General features: G+C 39.8%; 1 protein-coding gene across 2 annotated transcripts in view; it reads right to left on the reverse strand.

The window, feature by feature from the left end:
- Positions 1-20035, reverse strand: part of Grin3a (glutamate ionotropic receptor NMDA type subunit 3A) — a 186547-nt gene that overhangs the window by 53472 nt on the left and 113040 nt on the right. For both annotated transcript variants that reach the window (XM_021199991.2, XM_021199990.2), the window contains exons 4-5: positions 5369-5514; positions 568-683 (exon numbers count right to left, since the gene is read on the reverse strand). In XM_021199991.2, the coding sequence (XP_021055650.1) occupies positions 568-683; positions 5369-5514 (262 nt within the window). The remainder of the gene's footprint in view (positions 1-567; positions 684-5368; positions 5515-20035) is intronic.

The raw sequence follows: 20035 nt of genomic DNA on the forward strand, positions 1-20035 counted from the left end.
CACACGGTCAACTCTGGTGTATTCATATGCCACATAGAGTCTTAGCAGGCAATGTACATCCACACACGGTCAACTCTGGTGTATTCATATGACATAGAGTCTTATCATATTTCTAGTTTTTTTTTTAATTAACTAGACTCATTATGGTATTTGACTCTTCAAAACACCCATTAAGTGGAGGCTGGGATAGATCAATGGTACAGCAGTTGCCTAGTAACTACAAAGCCTAAGGTTTGATCCTTACCACAGAAAACAAAACAAAACCAGACAAAACACAAATACAAATTCACATTAAATAGTATTGGAATTCTTACGACCATCACTCCCTGATACTGGAACATCATCATTTAGGAAACTATTCCTTTTTTGCCCTAATGATTTCACAAATAAAATTTTGTTGAGGTGGTGAAAAATAAATCTGTGGTGTCAACAAACTTAGTAGCTGAATGCTTATGAGTTGAAAATGAAAACAAGAGAAGATGAATCACTCTCTGCCTCTGGCACCTGTGACTTGCTAGCTTAGCAAACAGTGCATCTGAGGAAAAGTGAGTTAAGAATGATAGATACCTTCGATGGCAAATGGCTTTCCTACGGTCAGAAGCTTGCAGTCAGCATCTATTGACACTTCATAATCCAGAAGGGCTTTGTCCATGATGAAGGCATCTAGTTTCTCTGGATCATTCCTATATTTAAAATCAAGGGAAGAAAAGAGAAAGTGGTCAAACTGGTCCATTACTAGTCAGGAAGCTGTAGCCTGACAGTTGGCTTTGTTTAGGGGACAGAAACTTGGATACCAAGGCCAGCACAAACTTGCCAGCTGCTGACATTTGTTGGCATCTTGTTGACTTGGAGAGTAGATACCAGGGAAATAGGCATTCGTTTTAGACTGCACAAGTTCATTCCTGTGGTTTATCTACCAACTCATTCCTAACAGCAAAATCCAACATCAAAGCCAGATGTAACCCTTCACCAAATAGGAAGGTGCACTGATTTCTATTATATTATCAAAGTAACTTGTGCTCAGTGCTGCATTCACTATCTTACACACATTTAATTATTCATAAGGGCTGTGAAACAAATAATGATGGAAACAAGGCTTAGAGAGTTGAAGTATTTTGATTTAGGCTACACACCTGGTTAAGTGTTGGAGACAAGGGTTCTTGTGAATCAGAGGTTGATTCTTTCTGTCATGTTCACCGTTTTGTTATTCAGAAATTCACTATAATTTTATATTTAGGAATAGGTACTAAGAAGATACTTAGAAAAGATCCAGTCTTCTTGGGGAAAAGGAATTTATGGTCTCTTTAAATCCATGGTATAACATTCAATACATTGAAGATGAAGCTTATGTAATAAGTCTTAGTGGTCCGATTTAATAATCTATCTTCAGAGAATCCTGTTTCTTTCCACTACATAGGTAGTTCAAAATAATTTAAGTTAGGTCGACTAGGCTTGTATTAGTAAATTGACAATGGCATTAGGTTGTCCTTCATGAGAGTCCTGTGTTGTTTAGAACCTGGGTATGGATATGGCCCAGTGGAAAGCTGTGTTTGTCACAGGCTGGGAAGCCCTTACAGGGAATACAGAATTTGAAAAGGAGAGAGCTAGGCTTTGATTTTAGTCACCCAAAGTTTTTTTTTTAATAGAAGATACATACTTAAGAAGATTTTTTCTCTTTTTATTAGAGTATATTAATCATAAAGAACAATGGGTTTCATTGTGAAATTTCTTTCCTTCACCACTTTCTCCCTTCCACCCTTCCTTCTGCCTAACCTCCCTGTCTTCTTTCTTTTCCTTTCTTTTTTCCCACCTTCCCTTCCTTCCCACTCATCTCTTTCAGGCAGACACTGAACACACATTTTCCTTCCTCCAGCCCAGACATGAGCGACCTTCTAATTCATTTCTATATTTTCATGCATTCATGTAACAGTCTGACCATATTCCCCTCTAACACTTCCTTGTTTTCTCTCCCCAACCTACTTTTCTTCTTACATAGAATATCCTTATTTTTTATTAGATAATTTCTTTATTTACATTTCAAATGCTATCCCGAAAGTCCCCTATACCCTCCCCCCACCCTGCTCCCCTACCCACCCACTCCCACTTCTTGGCCCTGGCATTCCCCTGTGCTGGGGCATATAAAGTTTGCAAGACCATGGGGCCCCTCTTCCCAATGATGGCCGACTAGGCCATCTTCTGCTACATATGCAGCTAGAGACACAAGTACTGGTTAGTTCATATTGTTGTTCCACCTATAGAGTTGCAGACCCCTTCAGCTACTTGGGTACTTTCTCTAGCTCCTCCATTGGGGGCCCTGTGTTCCATCCAATAGATGACTGTGAGCATTCATTTCTGTATTTGCCAGGCACTAATCAGCCACCAAACCCAGAATCTCCTTATTAATAATCATATCCCCCCTCTTCCTCTCACTCACATCCTTTCCTCTTTTTACTTCCCATTTCATTTTCTCCATAAATATTTTCTCTTTACTACTTTCCTACCATTAGAATGTCCTAAACAGCACTGCAAGACAACACCTCTGAATTTAGTGTAGCCTTAGTCATTCTACTTGTTAAAAACCAGAGTGAGGCTATGCAGACCTAACTCAGAGAAGTTACCTGTAATCTCAGAGGAGAATATGGTTAGGGTTCATTAGCAATTTGAAAGAGAAGGATAGCCATAGACACAGGTAAGATTCACCACCAGGCAAGAAATTACAAACAGTGCCTGGGACACACATAGACATAATAAACGGTTCTCTCTTTGGCATCAGTTGCCACTAAATTGTTTTCCCATTCTTCCAGGAAGTGAGTCACATAATGCAGAATGCATCTATGTTTCCAGGAATATCGTACTTAAGTTATAATAACTTAATTTTGATATGTTTAACATCAACTAAAGTGAAAATGTTTCACAGATCCCAAGCAAGAGTAAGTTTCTTTAAGGGCTGGAGAGCGTGAATTATTTCCTAGGGGTTGTTGATGAGACACCTTAATGGAATCTGGGTAATAAAATCAAACTCTAGTCTGAAGATGTATCCTTAATCAAAATTTCATTGCCACAGCAACAGAATGCACCTTGAAATGGCTCCATAGCAACATGCCAACAGCCTATGAATAGAGAAGTTGACTGGAGTGATCTAGCCATAAGTAGTTCTAGGTTGGCAGATCCTCCAGTTTATCCTATTGTAGAAACATGTCTTAAAGAGCATTCATTTAAGACTGTATTAACTACTACAAAATTAGTCATGTGCTAACATAATGAAATAAACGAGCATACTATATAGATGACTCTAAGTGTTGTAGGCCAGAGCTCTAGAATTCTGAGGGTGTGTGATTGCATGAGAACCGTAGTTGTTTGGAGTGTTGCCTAAGGGAATACACAGTGACTAGGTTAAAAGTGGTGACAGGCCCAGAATAAAATGAGGAGACATTGGTGATAAACTCTGCCTTTATTCCTGTTCTCTCAATCAATGAGTCACCTTGGAACTTTGTAAAACCATGGCGAGTTTGAGATGGGTTCAGGATTCTGTACTTGTGTCTGGCTCCCACACACCAACAGGGTGTGGGTGTTGCTGGACGATCATCCAAGTCTACTCTTCCCTTGTAGCTTCTGAACTAGCATGAAGTGAGAATCTTATTTGTTGTATAGACCCTGCCACCCATTAGCCATACCACTTTGGGAAATATCCTACTTTTGTGACACTGGGCATCAGACGAAGGCCTTTTAAAGGAGAGCCACTGGGAGAAATGAAAGCTCATCCTGAAGGGTTGCCTCTGGGGACTCAGGAAAGTTTCAAGCCATCCTGCTATGCTGCTGTCCTGCTTGTCAGCCACTGCCAGCTAGCTGAGAACCCTTGTGGTCTGCCTGACTCTCACAGCTGTGCAATTGCCTGGGGGAGAGAAATGAAGAGAGTCTGGGAGGCACTGACGCTCTAAAGTATGTCATGGAGGGGCTCTAACATTTTTATGTTTTTGCCAATTGAGTGTTGTTTTGTAGTATTTAAACTTCATAAATAATTTTGTGAAAGCTATGAGCATACAGCTTCCTGCCTCTCTCAACTCTAGCTAAAAATCCACAAAATGATTAAAGTGGATATTTCTAGATCTCTCAAGGAACATGAAGCCCATGTGTACTATGAAATCCTTTCTTCCTTTCCCTTTCGAAAAAGGAGTTTCCTCTTCCCTGAGAAAATTCTAATAGATTAAGAGAGAAAAACTGTTTTCTTGATGTTGAAGTAAGGCAGGGCTTAGCAGGTCGTATATAAATTCTTGTTCTAATGCCATCAGGTAGGAGAGAGGAGGACAGGTTCTCCTCTTGAAGACATTTAAAACTGTTCATCCTCTTCTCCTAGGCAGACCAGACCAGCAGACTCATCACTGCATTGCTTGGCATTTGATTCCACTGCATTTCAAGCTCTGATAATCTGTCATGGCAACATGATTGTCTTTGATTGCCTCTCATAAATTCTGATGAGACGGATGCAGGCACAGGAGTCACTGCCTTCTATCTTATTTCTTTCCTACAGGCAATCTTTGAGATAAATTTCCATTTCCTTGTGGCAAAATGAGGTATTCCACAGGATTAGGGATACACTTTGAAGGGAAAGGTTGCTTTGGGACACTTTATCCTTTGGCCACATTTCCTCTGTGTTGAATCATCTCAGCATTGTTGTTTAAGCCAACATTCTCTTCCCTTGACATCTACTCCACTAATGGCCCTACTGGCTCTTTGACCAAAGGCATTTCAAACTGTAGACTCTGTAGGTAACTAGCTATCTAGGTCACTTAATTTTATGTATACCATTCTATATTGTCTTTGGATCTAACATGATACGAGTTATTTCTTTATGTGTACATGTTTACATGTTCCCCCTCTAAATCGCTCTTTCTCTGCTTCCCTCCCCATGCCCTCTGTCTGTCTGTCTGTCTGTCTGTCTGTCTGTCTGTCTCTGTCTCCCCCTCTCCCTTCCCCCTTCTGTGTAGGCTAGAAGAAGTTGACACCTGCTGTCTTCCTCAATCATGCTTTTCCTTATTTTTTGAGATTAAAGTCTTTCACTGAATCTGAATTTCATTAAGTTGGTTAGACTGGCTGGCCAACAAGACCCAGGGATCCTCATGACTTTACCTGTACAGCACTGAAAGTGTGTGTTTATGCTTCTTGAATCTTACCCAGATGCTAGGGATCCAAATCCACCTTCTCAAACTTCCACAAGCATTTTACTGACTAAGATACTTGCACAGATCCTGGATGTGTTATTTGTGAACATAACAATAGGAATTTTTGTCCATCATATTGAAAAAAGAAGCAAAGCCCAATCGATTGCTCTTTCATGGGAACTTTCAGGGTCCAAGAGGCTGTTACTTACTTCAGGTACTGCACTCCATCAGGGGTGGCTGGTACGTTGTACCTTCTCATGTACTCATGCATCTCTGGGAAGCTCTGCCGCACATAGTCTTCAGCACTGCTTTCCCGGACAGTTCCAAAACGAAAACCTTGAGAAGGATGGTGAAGCTACCAGGGAGAAAAAGAAACGGCTCTAATATTCAGTACTCATTTAAAATCTTTGAATTTCCCATTATGACTCACAATTCAATAGTTGAGAGTAGTTCAAAAACCTGGAGGCACTAACATTCATTAGAGTGCAGACATACAGATATATGCTTTAGTGTGTTTGTGGGCACAACAGTGGTTGTTCTAGCCTTAGAAAGAAAGAGATGTGAATGACAAACTGAATGTAGAAACAGTTATTTTGCTTCACATTGAGAACCCAGTGAATGTTTTTCTATTTTTTCAAGAATGTTTCTACACTTACATACTTGTTTTGTTGTTGTTTGTTTGTTTTGTGTGGTTTTTGTTTTTGCTAAGGGGGTGAGGTGGGGAGACACACAGTCCATGATGTACATTTGGAGGTCAGGGACAACCTATAGGAATCACATATCTCCTTCCACTATGTGGGTCTTGGAAATTAAATTCAGTTCATCATGGTTGGTAGCAACCTCCTTTACTTTAGTCATCTTATTGACTCCCTAGTAGAATTTTCTAGGCACTGTTCAAATTGACATGTAGAGTCAGCATCATATTAAGAAGTGCATATTAAAATATATCTTTGTGATTACAAACCTCAGTGGTTAGAACTGTACAAAGATCAAGTTAAGCGTGCTCTGGAAGGATAACATACCTGGCCCAATGCTATGAATACTTTCATTTTATTTTACCATCTTTGTTGTATATCATGTTAAATGTGGTGAATTTACGTTTTGGTGTTCTTTTGAATTGTTCCCTCTCCTTTAAGTCATTGCAGTACTCAGTGATGAGTCATACTGTATGTTTCCTCAAATGGACTAGTTCCTCACAAAGGAATAAGGGAGGAAGGGATAGCTGCAATGCCCCAGGTCTCCAGGATGCAAGGCCTTGCAATGAGAGGGCAGTACCCTGGGAGCCCTGTGGAGACATCTGTCACGAAGGAGAATGAGGATACCACATATGACGTCTTACTAAGTGAAGGTACAGAGACGTACAGATGTGGAATCTAAAGCACTCATTCTGCCAAATGGAAGAGCTGGGGTTGCATCATAACATAGACACATTCACATATGCTTTGTCCAGCCCCACTTCAGAGATGGTTATTCTTCACAATTGTTCCAGTAAGGCATTTAACCTTCTGTCTTCTGCTTCACATTGATATATTTTACATCATTGGTATTGACCTGAAGCCCCTGGAGCTGAGGCTATGGATGGCATTTATAGAATACATACATCTCCTGAAATTTAGGCAATGTTTCACATAGACATGCATTTGCAATTGTCTTGGAAGAAAACAACAGAGAGCTGTTTTTAATGAAAATAATCAAGTTTTAAAGTTGTTTACACCCAAACAAAGAATTTACAGGATTTAGAAACATTTGGTATATTTGAAGATCAATTAATTTTAACTCATACTGAAAGTCTAATAATGACAGCAGTTAAATGAGCTATATGTCATATCCTTATAGAATGTTATACAATGTATACATTATGCTTGTCAAATGTAGTTAATTAAATAGATGGTCTCACAGAAATAGAAAAAAATTTAAGGTGCTTGACAAAAATCATCTATGTACATGTTTGATTAAATGCTACCATTTCCCACAAATTTAATTTATTTATTCAGGGTTTACTGAGCCCCTATCATGGGCAACTCTCAAAGTCATACTCTGTAACTTGAATTCTGGTCACCTGGCTCTTCACGCTATCTCTACTATTGAGTATGGCAATATGACATATCCTTGTGTTCAGTGTGGTTAGCTTGTGCACTGAACAAGTTCTTAATAACCTTAATGAGGCATAAACAGGGAGAACAGCTAATACTGAATGCTTATGTTGTACCAAACATGGAACTGAACTCTTCACACCCCTTATCCTGTTTAGTGCTCACGAGGGCTTTTGGGCAAGAGCACCATACCTTTTTTCTTTAAATGACTGCTGTGCTGAAGCTCAGTGAAGGGAAGTAACTAGTATAAAATCACTCAGAGAGACGAGACAGGAATGGCTTAGAACCCAATCTGTCTGATTTCAAGGCTGGTGCTGTTATTTGACACACTATCCTGCCTTTCAGCTTCCCCAACTGTGTGGATGAAACTTTCATTAGAAGCAACTCTCGAGTCTCCCTATCTTCTTTTTCTCCCTCTGTGTTCATGTACATGGATGTGTGTGCATGTGTGCATGCAGGCTAGAGCTCAACACTGAGTGTCTCCCTTAACCTCTCTCCATCTTCTTTTTTAATATAGTGTCTCATTGTTCCTGTAGCTAATTGATTGGATGAGTTTGGATGTTCAGCAAGTCCTTCCAATCGTCCTGTTTTGGCATTCCAGGGATTACCCATGCATGTCACTCTTTCTGAGTTTTGCTTGGAAGATCTAAATCTAGGACCTTGTTGTTAGGAAGTAACACTATCTCAGCTCCTTGGCAGCCTTTTCTTAATATTCTCCTGAGTGTTCAACCCCAGGCCAATCCTCACATTAGCAATTGCTGCTCTACAGCTTGAGCAAAGGCTTATCAGTCTTTTCCCTGTGTAACACCTGCTCATCTCTTGAGGCCTGGATCAAGATTCTCTGTGTGAAGGTTTTGGTCTTATCTCATTTCACTCTCCTGTGCAGAGAGATAAGAAGAAAAATAACAATGATCTACATGTTTACCTGTGCAAAACTGATGTCTTATACATACAAAACACTTGCCCTAGGTCTTTGCTTGATCCCATATTCTCATGCTGATGCATTTTCTCCACTGACCCTCCCAGGAAACCTTTGAATTCAACATTCCTATTATCTTCCTTTCATAGAGAAAGAAACGGAAGGGCAGAAAGTTTGTCATCTGTTCAAAGTCACAGAGCCTGCAAGTACTGCTCCTGGTGTCTGGCCCCAGAGAGTCTAGTGAAAGCATTCAGCTTCAGATCACTGTGGAATCCCATTTCTCACACATGCCATATGATCCTGTAGCTCAGGTCAGTACAGAATTTACTACTTGTGCAGCAGGTGGTGAGCCAAGGGCTTTAAACACTTGTAATAACACCATATGGCAAGGTAAATGTTATTTCCTTTGTTTCTCAGGCTGAAATGAAGATAATGTGCACATTTTCATTATTAGTAACTGACAAGATTTCGCCCCTTGGCTTGCACATTTGATTAATTCATTCATGTATCAAGTTATGTATCATGACACTGGCACCTGCAAAGCTTCTGCGGTTTCTAGTTAAGTTAGTTCATTTGATCACCGTTCTCTAGTTTGTCCTCTTTCACCAATCTATTCACATTTCTACTTTCCCTTTGGTCTGTACTCTGTAACTTACTGCTTATCCTATAATCTCCTTTCATAGTTAACAGCACTATTCATTATAATACTATGGGGCCCACAAACTCTCCTTTTATATGTGTCATACACTCCAATTGTGGTTCTAAAGTTAATGATATAATTATTTGATTAACATCTAGACTGTTTGCCTTTCCTCAGAACTAGAAACTTTGTAAATCAGACCCATGCTTATTTTAATTAATCTTCGTCTTCTGCAATGGTTTCCCTCACATAGCTTCTCAATACAAAGATCTCATGGTTGGCTAATAAGATGGATCAGCAGCTAAAATGCAGTGTGCTCAAGCTGGATTCCTGAATGTAGTTTCTGGAACCCATGTAAAGGTAGAAGAAGCAATCCAGCTTCAGAAATCTGTCTTCTGACCGCAACATGCACATGTAGTGCTCTTGTGCATGCTTGTACGCATGTGTGCACCTATGCATGTGCATACACACAGTGGCACACATATGCCCACGTACACATGCATCATACACAAGTACACATATAGCCATAAATAAAACACCAAATCTGAACATGACTCAAGAAAACACTTTTAAGTGTACAGATTGCTAATTGTAGCTGTTCTTTGAACTTAGAGAGAGGTGAGAGCTCTGTCTTCCTACTTCATAAAATGGTGCCCACAGTCCAGCTTACTACTCAGTGAGTGAGTCCTGTCTTTAATGTGGAAGAGCCACAGGATCATTAACTACTAGATTTTGCCTTATATATGAAGAGAATCATTTCTGGGCATGTGTTTCACCACACTTCACTGCAGTAACATCTTCATGGGTCATGGACTGACTGTAGGCAACTATGCCTCTCCGGCCCCCATTTCTCTCTTGACTGCTTCAGAGCATTTGTGCCTCGGAATGATGAGGAATGATGAGCCCCGAGCCAGCGGATCCAGGCTTGGCTGGGTGTTTTTCCTTTCCCTGCTACTGCTGCTCCTCACTCGCACTGACATCGGCTTCATGGGAACCCGAGAAACAGCAGATTTGAGGTTTGAGAATGGAAAATTACCTTCAGGCGTTAACCAGGCTATAGGATAGGAAGTGTGGGATTAGCCAGACTAACTCAGAGGTGTGACATGAACACATCCACTTCTCCAGTCCAAGTAGCCATTATTTGTTCCCTTCCAACCTATTCGTGGTCATCATAGAACTCAAATATTGTCACACTACTCTCTCCCTTGATGCTCATCAATGGTTCCTCATGCTTTTGGAGTAAAGTCCAGTGCCTATGTGGCCACCAAGTTTGTGCATAGGTTTGATCCTGTCTCCTTTTCAGACACGTAGGCACGGGATGCTTCAGTAGTTTCTCCAAATTATTCATTTTTCTTTCACTTTCCTTTTTGACTCAAAACCATCCACTTCTTGCTTTATCATAGCCCCTGCATATAGTCCTCACTTCCTGGGAAGACCTCTTCTTATTCTCATGCCTTCTTTGTCTAGATAACTCCTGCATGTCACATATACAAGGGAACTTTCATTGACACCTCCCCCATTTCACCTAAAGGTCAAGTAATACTGATAATAGTTGAAACTGTTTATTACAACTGTCAGCTACATACACATGCCCATGAGAACAGGACCCATGCCTTTCCTATTCATGTGGTATGAGTCTTCAACACATGTCAACTGCTGTTGTTGTCGTCGTCATTGTCATCATCATGTGAAAACCCACTGCTCAGTATAGAGAGAATGTTTGGAATGTCTGGGGATAGGTGAAACATCATTATCAACATGAAATTCTCTCAGGTTTATTGCATTACAAATTTTGTACTTTTTTCTCATGCTTCTTTATAAACCTGTTTTTTTTTTTTTAATTGTTGCCTTCATACTTTCAAAACAAGGCATTCTATATTTTCTGTGTGATATTCTAATGGGAAATTACAGTGGGTTTCTCAGTAGTAGCAGAATAATAGAACCATAAATGAGGTCTACGAAGTGATTGATGCATCCCAGTGGATCAGCATAGTCCTCCCGTGTATAATTCACACAGGCAAGAATATGAGAAAGCTTGAGTCAGGGAGAATAAAAAGGTTTGCAAAGAGCTACACACAATTCCAGCGATCTCCAGGAAGGCCCAGAGAAAGAGCCATGACTTTTAAGTTTCCACTAAATGCTCTACCAGCTCACCCAATTCTGTTCGTCTTCTACAACATCTTCAGGCTTTGGGCAAAAAACTTAAGGTTAAACTATCTATTTGTGTGTGAGTTGTTCAGTGTTAATGGAATACTACACTTTACCTGTAGCACACAGAGAACAACCGGACAGACAGTTCTCAGAACAAAGAGAAATGTCTCAAAACAAATGCAAGCAGGCTCAGGGAAGAGCTTTGTTGTCCAAGGTGGGGACAACACTTCAGATTTAAAGCAATTACAGTGAAGACTTCTCTATAGTTCACATCTGCACCTGCCTGAGATCAGAACTTAAGATTATAAAAGTGAGGTAGCACTGGGCTTGGTACACTGCCTTTCAACTTGCGTAAATAGGGCCATTTTTAAATTTCCCCAAATGAGTAATGTATACTAGAGATTTCTAGTTCTTCCCATGTGACATTGTTTTATACACATAAACCCTATGGATTCTGCCATATTGAATCATCTCAGGGTTCAGGGAAGGTTTTCTATGATCTATTCTTCTTATCCAACAATGTAAAAGGTTAATTTTAGAGAGTGTATTAACTATGGTTTCTTAATAATGAAGATTTTTAACTCAATTCATTATGTTTAGGATAGAACCTGTGATTTTTTTTTTTTGTAGTCCAGACTGGGAGGAGCAAGAGGTTCCAACATCACCACTAAATGTGTTGAATCTGCTTGAATGTCTTCAGTGACAAGAATGTCACTCCCAGTTGTTGAATGTCCTACATGTGAAGTGTGACTTTGTCCCCATCCAGTCAGTAATTCCATTTATATATTAAATGATAGAAATAAAACAATATAATATTTAGTATGTACAAGAACATCTATGTGTAACAAGATTACTGTTTTCATCATTCATTACTGCATCTGAGTGGCTGAGGTACAGGCTGAGTAAACATAGTATCTAAGACCTGCACAAGGGGACAAGGTGGGATTTGACTACAGCGCTCACTTGGAGCTCAGACTTGTCCTTATATAGGCTGTGGTTTTCACACCTTTGGCATTTTGGCTTTCGATCTGTCTCGTTCCTTGGCATGGCATCATATTTAATTTATGAGTGTTAGCTTAGGTTTGTCTGACAATTTGAGTTATTGCATCAGATCCAGGAATAGACTATAGGTCAGCAAGCTATGGCCCAGAGGCCACATCTGATCTACCACCTGTTTTCATAAATCATCTAATTAAAATGTTTTATTGGATGGCAGCAGATACATGTCTGTATTTATAGATGTGTATTACTGCTCAAGTTTTTTTGTGTAAAGTTAGACCCATAGTTACTTGTGCCACAATTTAAAAATCAATTTTTAAAGTGGTTTTGGTCATATAACACGTTTCAGATAAAGGATGGCTGTCTTCTAAACAGGACACTGTTGATAATTACACAGGCATATGAACATACGAAGGCTGTCACAGACAAACAAAGATGAATATTCATCCCAGCTACTATAACACATGCTTTAAATTAGGAAATAGTAAAACAAAGTAAAAAGTATCGTTTCTGGGCCCTTTCTAGCAGTCTCCTAAGACAAGTGCAAGTATTTTTTGTTCCCCAATTCTTTTTTTTTTTTTTTTTTTTTACATATTATTTGTATCTTCTTAACAAAAGCTGCTTTCTCCATTTAGAGGTAATCAGTTAATCTCTCTCCCTTCACTGTCAGTCCAAAATCCCTATGTTGAGTCAGCTAAACTCTAGTCAACAATGTTCCCTAGCATGATACCATATTTATTGTTAGCCTAGATACTTTTGACAATTTGAGGAATTGCATCAGGTATGAATGAACTACAGTTCAGCAAGCTATGGCCCAGGGGCCACATCTGGTCTATCACCTATTTCCATAAATCATCCAATAAAAATGTTTTATTGAATCACAGCCAAGCCCATTCATTTACAGACATCTATTGCTGCTTTTGCGTTCTGACATTAGAGTTGAGAAGGTGTGAAACAGACCATCTGACCACAAAGTCCGAGATATTTACTGTCTGCCTCACTGGATAGAGACAATACGAAGTCTGATAAGCTCTCCCACACTCATATTTCCAATTTTCTTCTAGTCTGCTCTCAAGTTTCAGTGGCCACTTAGGAAGAACGGCAGTTGGGAAGAACCACAGCTGCAGGGCAGTGAGCAGAGGTGTGATAAACTTCCATGTACTATTGATGTATGTAGGCTTTTGTGTGATGGAATCATACCCTCATCATGGGTAGTGAACTTCCAGGTCCAGGCCCCCATGCCTACAGTCCTTCATTTCTTTTTATGGCTAGTTATGATACAGTCACAATTAAAGTTGAATCAGTAGCACAAGACAATTTGTATCCTATCCTATCCTATCTTATCCTATCCTATCCTATCCTATCCTATAGGCATGTGCCTTGGGGACAACCATCACAAGCCCGAGTTTATGGGATGAGGCCAGTGACGCACCCACACCTGAGCACTCATTATTTGTTCATTTGATTTTTCTTTCAATGCTCCTCTATTCATTTTGACTGTATGCATTCTATCTCATCAGTGCTGGAGTTATTTCTTATTTCCACTATTTTAATAGTGATAATAGCTAATGCTTATTGAATATTATATTGCTTATTCCAGCAAGCAGCCAAGATTTTAAATCACCTTGTTTAACCCTTTTTAACACATGCAGTGACACATATAGTCATCACCCCCATTTTAAAGAGGGTGAAACTGAAGCAAGCCATGATTAAGCAGCTTGCCCAAGGCCACACAACCAGAAAACATCAGATCAAGGAAATGAACCCAGGAACTGGAAAGCTTTCACTATCGATCTCTAGTTCCTTTATCTCTGGCACATACTGTTGCTAGTATATTATTCCCTATTTTTTCTAGGACACAGATTCTTTTAGGGAGATTTCTTTGAAAAGCTATAGATAAGACACACACTCCACAAATCTGATGATCAATTTTATCCAAATGACTAGTGGCAGCTTACAACAATAGGACAATGTACGGATACCCTTTGGGTCTTTAAGTAGGATGTTTATCACAGACAGGAGCAACATTTGGAGTGTGCTGCTTACAAAAGGCAACTGTATATATTATTCATTCGTGAGACACAAGAAGCATTATGGTTCTAGCGTTCTGCTCTTAAAAGCTAGATGGATTGTCTAACTTCTCTATGACATTCATCCTGCGACCTCTGAGGTTCAAAGACATGTATTCAACATCCAACAATCTTGGCAGGAAGTGTAGAACTGAACACATCTCTCTTCTTCCTTACAAACAAAATTTTCCATTCCTGCATTACATGACTGCACACACATTTCTATTGCTGTACCGGTTGCCCTAGCATTTGTTTATTTTTCTCTTCTATTTGCTTTGCAGGTGAAAGCTAGAAATGAATTAAAAGGAAGATATTAAAGTCAAGAGACTGTAATAATATGATGTCCAGGCTAATGGGAAGATGAGTAGCTGGCATGTTAGAGACCATTTAATCCATTCACTTATTTTTCTTGATGATAGCGCATGTGTCTTTTATTTATTTAGCACTCTTCTTGTGTCAAGTATTCTGATAATGTCTCAATGTGGATTATGTAATTTAAAGCACATGACAGCAATAATAAATCAAAATACGTGCTATTGTCATCAGGTTTCTCATGGCGGACTGAGTTTAAACCCCCTACTCTAGAAAGTCAGTCAATAAGCCTAGGCTTTACATGCATCTGATCCCAGATGCTCTGTGTCCATATGTACTACATTACTTCTTCATCTACGCACACTTAGGCCCATAATGAGAAAAGCGAATGACTTCCTTCATGACATACAAATAATGCAGATGAGCGTAGGAAAAAAAAATCCCAACTCCAATCCCAATATCATCTTTTACCTTCTCATGTTAATATGGCTGATAAAATAATTGTTCTTTATAATACATAGTGTTCAACCACATGCACTCATCTTCTGTTTATGAGAGTATAAATTTCTGGTCTTTATTCCATCCTCTAAGGAATAATTTCCTGATTTATAATTGCTGTACAACATCTACAGAATACCACAGTGGGACCCATTTACTGAGCCTCTGGAAATCTCAGTGTCTTTCTGTTTCATTAATAGCAATACGAGAGTGAGGCCCATTGCCATGGTCTCCGAGTTTCATATCTGCCTTTAGACACCACAGAGAGAAGCCAGAGTGCTATAGGGTTTCTGCAGAGCAGTCATTGCTACTCTGCTACAGCACTTCTGTGCATTTCTTTATTTCCTGCTCTTCTATCATGTAAGTCATTCAGCTCTGCTTCTTTTCTGTCCCTTGCTCTAAAGCCTTCTTTTTCTGCTTATCTGATGCAGCTTATCCTTTTCAATCCAATGGGCCTCTCCCAATTGTCTTATTGATAAATCTCCCCCCAAACCTCCTTAAAACTGACATATAGAGCAATGGAACAGAATAAAGAGCCCAGAAATAAATCCACGGATTACAGCCAATCAGTTCTCAACAAAGGTGCCAGGAGCCCACAATGGGGAAAGGATAATCTTTAAATAGTGTTGGGATGAATGGGTAAATGTATGCAGAAGACTGAAATTAGATCACTATCATATTGCACACAAAATTATCTCTAAATGCATGAAATACTTAAAATATAACACTTCAAACTATGAAAAGACTACAAGAAAACACAGAGGCTATGCCTTGTAACACTCACTCAGTAACTGATATTTTGGGGGATTTTTTAAATTTCTTTTTTAAATTTTACATATATGAGTATTTGCCTTATGTCTGTGCATGACATGTGTGGATTACTCTCATATGTCAGAAGTGGGTGTTGTATCCCCTAGGACTCGGAGTTATAGATGATTGTGAGTCACCATGTGGATGTTGGAAATTCTGTCCTGCAATTGGCTCCAGGCCTTCTTTATTGACACAATCAAGAACCAATTAGGGAATCACCACCTCCCCCCTACAACCAGCATAAACTGTAACAAAATTTAGAAACATTTGTCTTTATATCCACAGATAAGTATAGTATTTGTACGTCATCAAAGGACTTCTCTTTGCAATAGACAGAGACCGCTACAGAAAACGACAACCAATCAAACTGCTGAAGCCAGTCCCAATGGCTACATCTACAAAACACTCCAGCACCTAAATCTCAGACAATACTGTGGAGGAGGATGTGGGGGTTGTAAGAAACAGAAGAGTAGGGTCTTTACTGTTAGATCATATCTCCTAATATCAGAGGCTCCATCCATAATGTCTTATCAACATGGCTGCCCAAATGTGAGTGAGAAGGGAGGACACCAACGAACAGGCCAAACTACTGGGGACAGAGGAAGCCCACAGGCCTCAAATCCACATAAAGAACTACGGACAACTGAGTAAAGCTGGGAGCAGGAGCAGGAGCAGGAGCGGGAACTGGATTGGAGCAGGAGCGGGAGTGGGGGCGGGAGCGGGAGTGGGGGCGGGAGCAGTGGCCCTCCCCAGGGGAGTACACACCAATTATTTGTCCAGTGCTAAACAGTAAGTCCTGAAAACATACATATAAGTAACCTTACATGGACTCAACAGGTTATATTTGGGACTTAGACACACACACACACACACACACACACACACACACACACATATATATATATATATATATATATATATATATATATATATATATGTACATATATACATGCAGTAAAAATTGATTTATAAAGAGGCCATGAATTTATAGGAGAAAAAGAAATGACATAGGAGGATTTTGAGGGAGGAAAGCAAGAGATAAACATTGTCACTAAATTACAATCTCAAAAATCAACAAAAATATTAATTAAAAAATGTGTAGGCAAAAGCAAACCAACCAGACATGGGATTATATTTCTTTTCCGATTTTTATTAGGTATTTACTTCATTTACACTTCAAATGCTATCCTGAAAGTCCCCTATACCCGCCCCCCTCTGCTCCCCTACCCACCTACTCCCACTTCTTGGCCCTGGCCTTTCCCTGTACTGGGTCATATAAACTTTGCAAGACCAAGGGGCCTCTCTTCCCAATGATGGCCAATCAGGCCATCTTCTGCTACATATGCAGCTAGAGACACGAGCTCTGGGGGTGCTGGTTAGTTCATATTGTTGTTCCACCTATAGGGTTGCAGACCCCCTCAGCTCCTTGGGTACTTTCTCTAGCTCCTCCATTGGGGGGACATAGGATTATATTAAACTATATACGGGGAGTGAAAAACCATCGGTAGGAGGAGATGAGTTACAGAAAGGGAGGAAATGTTTGTAACTATACATCTCATAAGAGGTTGATTTATAGAATATAGGAGGAACTAACGAAAGAGTCAGAAAATCAATATTGTTAAAATGATCAAAAGGACTGGAATAGACATTTATCAAAAGAGACTTACAAATGGCCAAGAGGCACACAAAACATGCTCAATATCATTAATGATTAGGGGAATGTAAGTCAAAAATCACAACGAGATGTGACTTCACCCCAGTTAGCATGGCTGTTATCTCAAAGGCAAAAAATTAACAAGTGCTGGGGTGGGTGACTGGAGTGAAAGAGAGCCCCTTTACACTTTGACAGAATATAAATTAATATGTTTAATATGGAAAGCAGTATGCAGGTGCCTCAAAAGTGAAAACCAAAGCTAACATATAGTCAAAATTACCACTATCAAGTATACACCCAAAGAAAATGAAACCAGCATCTGCTACCTATGTGCCATGGATGGATAAATGGATAAGAAAGTGTAACACACAGTGCATGTGCACACATGCACACACGCAGCCCCCACATTGAGGAAAAAGTGGTGAAAATCAGTCACAAAAAGGTGAAATCTTTGTTCTTTGTAGCAATGTGGAAATCTAGTGAACATTATGTTAAATGGAATAAGCCAGACACAGAGAGTCAAATCTTGGATTATTTCATGCATGTGTGGAATCTCAAACAGTTAACCTCACAGAAACTCTGTGGTTATCAAAGATTCGGAAGTTTGGGGTCTGAATTGGATAGTTATTGGTTAAAAATTCATTGTTGGGTAGGAGGAATAAAACGAGAGATTAATTTTTGATGGCAGCTAAGTATGATATATTCTTTTAAAATAAGATACAGTTGGTTTTTTCGAGACAGGTTTTCTCTGTATAGCCCTGGCTGTCCTGGAACTCACTTTGTAGACCAGGCAGGCCTTGAACTTAGAAATCCGCCTGCCTCTGCCTCCCGAGTGCTGGGATTAAAGGCATGCACCACCACGCCCAGCTAAAATATTCCTTTTAAGAGAAGAAATGCTAAATGTGGTTACTATGAAAGCATTTCGGAGGTAGTACATGTGTCCATTGGCTAGATTAATCCATTCTATAACATATACACACTTTGCATACAACACACAGTAAACACATAATTTTATGCATTAATTTTAAAAACTAAAAGTCTGGAAAATTTTCTCCTTTCCTGTTGGATAATCCTGTTGGATAAATGATCTAAACTCATTTGTCCCTTCCATGTAAGGCAAATTATTTCACTAACATTGTCAGGTCTTTGTTTCTTTGTTTCTTTGTTTTTTGTTTCTTTTTTTCTTTTCTTTGTCCCTCCCTCCCTCCCTCCCTCCCTCCCTCCCTCCCTCCTCTTTTCCTTTCTTTCTTCCTTTCCTTTCCATTCCCTTCCTTATTTCCTTTATTTTTCTTTCTCCCTTTCTTCCTTCCATCCTTCCTTCCATCCATCCTTCCCTCTTTTTTTTTTTTTTCTATGTTGTATTGGCTGGCTTGGAATCCACTATATAAACCAGGCTGGCCTCAAATTCAGAGAATTTAGCTTCCATCTGCCTTCCAAATGCTGGGACTAAAGGTGTGTGCCTCTGTGCCTGGCATTTTTTTTTTTAAGTATGGTGTCCTACTGATTCACATGACGGTACTACTGCCGATGGTGTCTCTCATTGCGTGTTAGACAGTGCTTAATGCTTGGTGGATTTCATCTTTTGTAAATTGTAACAATCCTGTTAAGATGGTTCTATATACCTACATCCCCTTCCCCCACTTTTCAATGAGGTATTTCCATGTGGACCATACTGGTTTTGGACTCCTAGACTTAAGGGAGTGTCTTGTCTCAACATTCTCAGTAGTTAGAAACAGGTGTAACTTTCATGGCTGCTTTTATACCTGTACTGCAGACAAGAATCTGAGGCTTGCTACTGCTACGTAACTTGTAGCAGCTTGCTACTGCTATGTAACTGGTTTGTACGTTTGAAGCCAGTAAGTGATAGAGCTAGGCAGGTTTCTGTGTGTCTCCTGTTGATGTTCTGGATTGCTATTGTTTGCAGTTCAAAGCTTGTTGGCTTTTCCAGCTAGTCCCTTTATTGTTGTAAGACCTAGCTCTATTATCTGCAACATGGCTAATTGAAAGAGTTCAGCCAATGAACATATAGCCAAGGGCCTTTTGAGGGAACTTAATAAGTCTCCTAACAACCCATTAATACTAGTAGGTACCAATTATTGTGTTGATTATGTGCCTCAGCCCTTTACATTTATCACCTCTGTTAGGTCCAAAAGGAACTCCAATTCCCCCAACTCCAAATGGCAGAAATGAGCTGTACCTGTACTATTTGTGGTTGGATAAAAGCCAGCATTCCTCAGGAACTTGTGAAATCAGTTTCCCTCTGTTCAACAACTTATTTCCTTATTAAAGGCAGAAGAGACACATGGCTCTCTACTGACATATACCTATGGTTGCATATCAGAACATATACTGGGATCCAGGTTCCCGCAGAATCCCAAGTATCTGTTATATATTTTAAAGCCCCCACATAAGTCTCCTGGCCCTTCCTTCCCCCCAGCCACTGCTCTCCTTTATCCCTCCCACTATTCTCACCATACTTTTCTTTTTTCTAGCCTGGTATCCCCACCTCCCCATCTCACAGATAACCCAGGGTATGTCCAGTCTTCCAGCCATGTATAGTCTATTTCTTTCTGTGCTCTAGAATCTTCCAGATGCCTCTGAATAGTCTCTTTCAGTTTTAGTCTCAGACTCTGTCTCTTCTCTTCTCTTCTCTTCTCTTCTCTTCTCTTCTCTTCTCTTCTCTTCTCTTCTCTTCTCTTCTCTTCTCTTCTCTCTTCTCTCTTCTCTCCTC

This window comes from Mus pahari, chromosome 6 (genome assembly GCF_900095145.1).
Source record: "Mus pahari chromosome 6, PAHARI_EIJ_v1.1, whole genome shotgun sequence".
Classification (NCBI taxonomy): domain Eukaryota; kingdom Metazoa; phylum Chordata; class Mammalia; order Rodentia; family Muridae; genus Mus; species Mus pahari.